The 5,299-nt window shown below is 48.6% G+C and overlaps 1 protein-coding gene and 1 non-coding gene across 2 annotated transcripts in view; both read left to right on the forward strand.

Annotated features, from left to right (window-relative positions):
• The first annotated feature begins 1,437 nt into the window (after window positions 1-1,437).
• Window positions 1,438-5,299, forward strand: part of PRRC2A (proline rich coiled-coil 2A) — a 13,005-nt gene continuing 9,143 nt past the window's right edge. The window contains exons 1-10 of the mRNA XM_077760893.1: window positions 1,438-1,609; window positions 2,112-2,289; window positions 2,644-2,743; window positions 2,838-2,910; window positions 3,257-3,400; window positions 3,559-3,710; window positions 3,886-3,965; window positions 4,314-4,456; window positions 4,759-4,849; window positions 5,028-5,244. Of these exons, the coding sequence (XP_077617019.1) occupies window positions 1,498-1,609; window positions 2,112-2,289; window positions 2,644-2,743; window positions 2,838-2,910; window positions 3,257-3,400; window positions 3,559-3,710; window positions 3,886-3,965; window positions 4,314-4,456; window positions 4,759-4,849; window positions 5,028-5,244 (1,290 nt within the window). The 5' untranslated portion in view covers window positions 1,438-1,497. The remainder of the gene's footprint in view (window positions 1,610-2,111; window positions 2,290-2,643; window positions 2,744-2,837; window positions 2,911-3,256; window positions 3,401-3,558; window positions 3,711-3,885; window positions 3,966-4,313; window positions 4,457-4,758; window positions 4,850-5,027; window positions 5,245-5,299) is intronic.
• Window positions 1,795-1,925, forward strand: LOC144229019 (small nucleolar RNA SNORA38). The gene has a single exon (XR_013334329.1). It is a non-coding gene; the product is annotated as a small nucleolar RNA SNORA38 (small nucleolar RNA).

Raw genomic sequence — 5,299 nt, forward strand, 5'->3', positions numbered from 1 at the left:
GACCCACCGTCAGCTACTGCTTGGGTTCCCCATTCTTGACCCCCGTTCGCGTCGAGTCACTCCCACCCTGGAGCCCTGTTTTTATCCTACATCCTTGCTTTTTACGTTACTCACTTTTCTTTGCTTTTTAGTTTTTCCCTATGTCTTTTCCTCTCTGTGCCTCAACCCTTCTTTTCTTGGGTGTCTTGACATTGACCTTTTATTTCGCGCTATGTCTTTACCATTTCTGCTTAAGTGTATTATGTTCCACCTGCTTTCGTGTTGATCCATTTTTATTAGTGTTATTCCACTATTCTGTCTCCTTTTTTTTCACATATTTATATTCAAACATTGGAGTCTAAACACCTACAAAGCAATCCCCGTTCCCTCATCTTACCTGTCTTAAAGTTCTCCCCGGTTTTCATCCTGATTTTACCCAGTTTTTACCCTGTGTTTGCTTGGATTTCCCACCACCTTCCATCTCTTTCCTGTACGCCATTCCTTTCTATAAATGAATGCCTGGTCACTCAGGAACCGACTGATGATGCAGAGTTTGGCCTGCTTGGGGAGGAAGGGATATTGGGGAAAGAAATGACTGCTGATGGACATTCTTACTGAGAGTAGGAAAATGAGGTTGGTTTTGGTTTTGACCCCATGATTACAGAGTTGTGCTTGAGGTAGCTCCGTAATGTTTTTCTCACGTCTACATAGGGTGAGCCAGAGCCCAGCAGTGTTAATATCACCTGGAGACAAGATTTTTTTCCCAGGAGCTGGGATGGGGGCAAGGGTAGGAACTGATGGGGTTGAATGTTCCAAATACTTGGGGTTCTTCTGTAGCTTGGGAGTATGTAGAGCCCCAATTGTTCCATGAGGAATTATCTGGCACCAGCCCCTAGTCTGGCTTAGCAAGCTCGTAAAATCGTTAAACTCCCAGCATACCTTCGTGCAAACCTCAGATGGGAGTGAGGTTTCTGGAAAAGGAACCTGGGGCGCAGTTAGGGAGTCGGTGTCTAAAAAGTGGGGGCTCTGAAGTTATGCTCCTTGCAGGATGGAGCTTTATGCTTTTTTCTGGTTTAGTCTGAGGCTGGGACTTGCCATGTTTTATTGTACATCTCTGGAATGATTTCTGTGGAGGGAGAAGAGATTATGAAGGGAGATAATGAAGTAGCTGCTACCCCTTACAGCATGGCACAAAAAGAAGAGTGTGTTTACTACTAGGATGATACTAGATTTATTTGGATTTCCTTGGCAAGAGGTGTCTGGGGGAAAGAGGCACCATGGCATTTGGGCTCTGTGGGAGTTGCTTAAAGGGACTAGGGACTTTGAATAGGCTGGAGGCAAGACACCAGAGGGCAACATATCTGGGTCCCTAATGAGAACAAAAAGGAGCATCTGGGTTTCTTTTGGAGTCAGTAAAGGGAGCAGAGACTGAAACATTTGGTGTCTGGCCCACAGGCTCCGGCACGTTTTGGGGGAGGTGCCTGCAGGACCCAACGTACTCAATGAGCTTCCAGCGCAATGTCCGATCGCTCGGGGCCGACTGCCAAGGGGAAGGATGGAAAGAAGTATTCCTCGCTCAACCTGTTTGATACGTATAAGGGCAAGTCCTTAGAGATCCAGAAACCCGCTGGTGAGGGTCCTGCAAAGATATTCCTAATTCCTAGAGGCTGGTCGTGAATGGGATATACATTTTAAAGCTCTTTGCAGGGAAGTGGTTATAGTGCAAATATCAAAAGACTAGAGGAACATCTAGAGACTTTCCAGTTTTATATTGGGTCCCACAGGGGACATTGGTCATTGAATGAACACCATTTACCCTCCCACAAAGGCGTGTCTGTAGTTCCCTGTCTTTAGACACGTAAGAATTGGAGGAAAAGAAACCTGGATTTGGAGAAGTCTGGGGTCAGCTTGCTCCCTGCAGGCTCAAGACCAGCCGTCCAACAGAGAAGCATCAAGTGTAATGCATCTTAGTTTTTCCAGTGGAATTCTAGAGATTGCTGAAGGCAAAGAAAGGAGTTGTTTCTAAAAGAAGTTTGGTAATAAGACATTGAGAGTGTATAAATGGGGCTTAGGGGAGAAAGCTGTCAGATCACCCATGGGGGGCAATTTTCACCCTCTCATCTTTTCTCCAGTTGCCCCTCGCCATGGCCTGCAGAGTCTCGGGAAAGTTGCCATTGCCCGGCGTATGCCACCCCCAGCCAACCTTCCAAGCCTGAAAGCCGAGAACAAAGGCAATGACCCCAACGTCTCACTAGTGCCGAAAGACGGAACAGGATGGGCAAGCAAACAGGACCAGTCCGACCCCAAGAGGTAGACAGAGGCCTAGGGGATCTAGAGCAATGAGTATTTTAACTTAAAACTTCAGGATGAATTGGGGCTTGGTCTAGTCTAGCCACATAAGATCCAGAGACAGAGGGAAGCCCCTTTCTTGGCTATTCCTAGGCTCCTGTTAGAGGACTAAGGAATGACATTTAGCTTTCTGTCAGGTGGCAAGAAGGCATCAACAAACCACCTACACAGGGTGACTAGGTTATAGTATTTTGTCATATAAATATTTGTAAACAGTAACAAATGGGCCTGGGTTGACTTATCCTCCATGAATTGGAGAAATGAGGGAGGGCATCTCAGATCCTGGATAACCTTTTTGTCTTAACATCCTTTTAGTTCCGATGCCTCAACTGCTCAGCCGCCGGAATCGCAGCCACTGCCGGCTTCACAGACGCCTGCCTCCAACCAACAGAAACGACCCCCAGCAGCCCCCGAGGTATGTGAAGAACTGGATGTTATTGAAGGACTGTAGACAAGAATGGTTTGTAGCTCCACCCCCCACATCACAATTTATTTTTCTGCTTCCCCAGAACACTCCTTCGGTTCCAAGCGGGGTAAAGTCCTGGGCACAAGCCAGCGTCACCCATGGAGCACATGGAGATGGTGAGTGCAGGGCTGTTTGGAGACCTTGCTTTGTGCACTGTGGTAGGTAGGAGCCCTGCACTGTACTTTCAGCAAAGCGCAGCACTGTACTTTCTCTGTCCTCTGGCTAACTTTTGGGCCCCATATTCAGTTTCATGGGCCACGTAAGCAAATTTGTGTCTCTTTCTTGAGGGTGAAGTGGTGTTCCAGAACTGACCTTGTTTCTTGGGGAATGAGTATGCAGTACATAGGCAGTGACTTTTAAAACAGAAACTTGATGATCTGGTACCTATCAGAGCCTTCCACTTTCTTGGTACATTTTCAGTAAATGTACTTCTGTCTGCTACTCTGCATCCCAACCCAACAGGTGGAAGGGCATCAAGCCTACTGTCACGATTCTCTCGAGAGGAATTTCCGACCCTGCAGGCGGCTGGCGACCAGGACAAGGCTGCCAAGGAAAGGGAGTCTGCCGAACAGTCGTCTGGGCCCGGACCAAGCCTCCGCCCCCAAAGTGAGTGGTTGCCATTTGTGAGTTGAGTGGGTAGGTGAGTGGTTGGTTATTTTTTGCCCAGAACACCACCTTCTTCTATCTCAGAGCTAAATGTTTGTTTATTTACCTTCCCCATCATTTTAAACCTATATCTCTTCTTTGCCTTTTCCAAAACACAGATTCTACAACTTGGAGGGATGGAGGTGGGCGTGGCCCTGATGAGCTGGAGGGCCCAGACTCCAAACTTCATCACAGCCATGATCCCCGGGGGTCGCTACAGCCTTCGGGCCCACCCCAGTTCCCTCCCTACCGCGGAATGATGCCGCCCTTTGTGAGTTTGCACATCTAGTTTTGGAGTGGTTGTGTTTGAAGAGTTAGCAATTAGCACTTAGTTTTTGGAGAAGGCAGAGAGAAAGCAGGGGCCTGTGACAGAGGAGAGGACAGTAGGTTTAGGGAGTTGGTTGGTTCTTTGTCCTCTAAGCAGCTGCTGTTGTGCCGTTTTGCAGATGTATCCCCCATATCTCCCGTTCCCTCCGCCCTATGGACCCCAGGGGCCTTACCGATACCCTACTCCTGATGGACCCAGGTGAGTAATCCAGCTCTGGGTTTGTGGTTGGGGATGGGAAGCCTACTAGGAAGGGAGATGATCTTCAAGGCCCAGAGTCTTCTACGTGGTGTTTTTTGTTTGTTTTTTAACGTTTATTAATTTTGAGAGAGGGGGCAAGGGGCCAATAGGGAGACAGAAACCCAAGCAGGTTCCATACTGTCAGCACAGAACCTGATGTGGGGCTCAAACTCACAAACCGTGAGATCATGAGCTGAGTGAAATCAAGAGTTGGATGCTTAACCACCTTAGCCACCCATGCTCCCTTTGTATGTAGTTCTATAACATGCCATCTTTTACACTCACTTCCATTTGTCTTTTTGTGCACAGCCGTTTTCCACGTGTGGCGGGCCCTCGGGGCTCAGGGCCGCCGATGCGCCTTGTAGAGCCTGTGGGTCGGCCTTCGATTCTTAAAGAGGATAACCTCAAAGAGTTTGACCAGTTGGACCAGGAGAATGATGATGGTTGGGCAGGTTAGTGGATATGAAGGATGAAGTGTTTTGGTCTCAAAAAGCAAAATCCTCTGAATAAATGGGTTGTGTGGAAGGAAAGGAGACCCCAAAGGGTAGGGCAGACACATGGGGGAAAGCCAGGTCCTGGTAAAGAACTGGGAGATGTAGGAATGCCAAGAGTCACAGTGGCTGACTTCACGCAGAGGGATGTTGGTGTTTCCATTAGTGTATGCTGCTACATAGTTGCAGATTCCTTTCTTTGAAAGTTATCTGAGATTGGAGAGTAGAACACTTGGGTTATTGCTTTTTACTTTTCCCCTCAGGGGCCCATGAAGAGGTTGACTACACTGAAAAGCTCAAGTTCAGCGATGAGGAAGACGGTCGAGACTCCGATGAGGAGGGAGCTGAGGGCCAGTGAGTTCATGGGCTCAGTTTTTTTTGCAGTAATACACTCTTACTTTATTTTTTTTAAACAAATAGTTTATTGTCAAGTTGGTTTCCATATAACACCCAGTGCTCATCCCCACAGTAATGTACTCTTAAACGAGCTGGCTTATAGCTGATTTTAATTCCACTTTTGGTCTGTTCACAGCAAGGAGTCCCAGTCAGCTGCTGGTGAGGAACGGCCCCCTGAAGCAGATGGCAAAAAGGGCAACTCCCCCGGCAGCGAACCGCCCCCTCCCAAGACGGCCTGGGCAGAGACCTCTCGGCCTCCAGAGACAGAGCCGGGGCCTCCTGCCCCAAAGCCTCCCCCACCCCCACCTCACCGGGGCCCCGCCGGGAACTGGGGCCCCCCTGGGGACTACCCAGTGAGTGTCTACACAATGAGGGGTCAAGAAGGGTCAGTTGTGGGAGATGAGTATT

Source organism: Crocuta crocuta, unplaced genomic scaffold (genome assembly GCF_008692635.1).
Source record: "Crocuta crocuta isolate KB4526 unplaced genomic scaffold, BGI_CrCroc_1.0 scaffold762, whole genome shotgun sequence".
Lineage (NCBI taxonomy): Eukaryota > Metazoa > Chordata > Mammalia > Carnivora > Hyaenidae > Crocuta > Crocuta crocuta.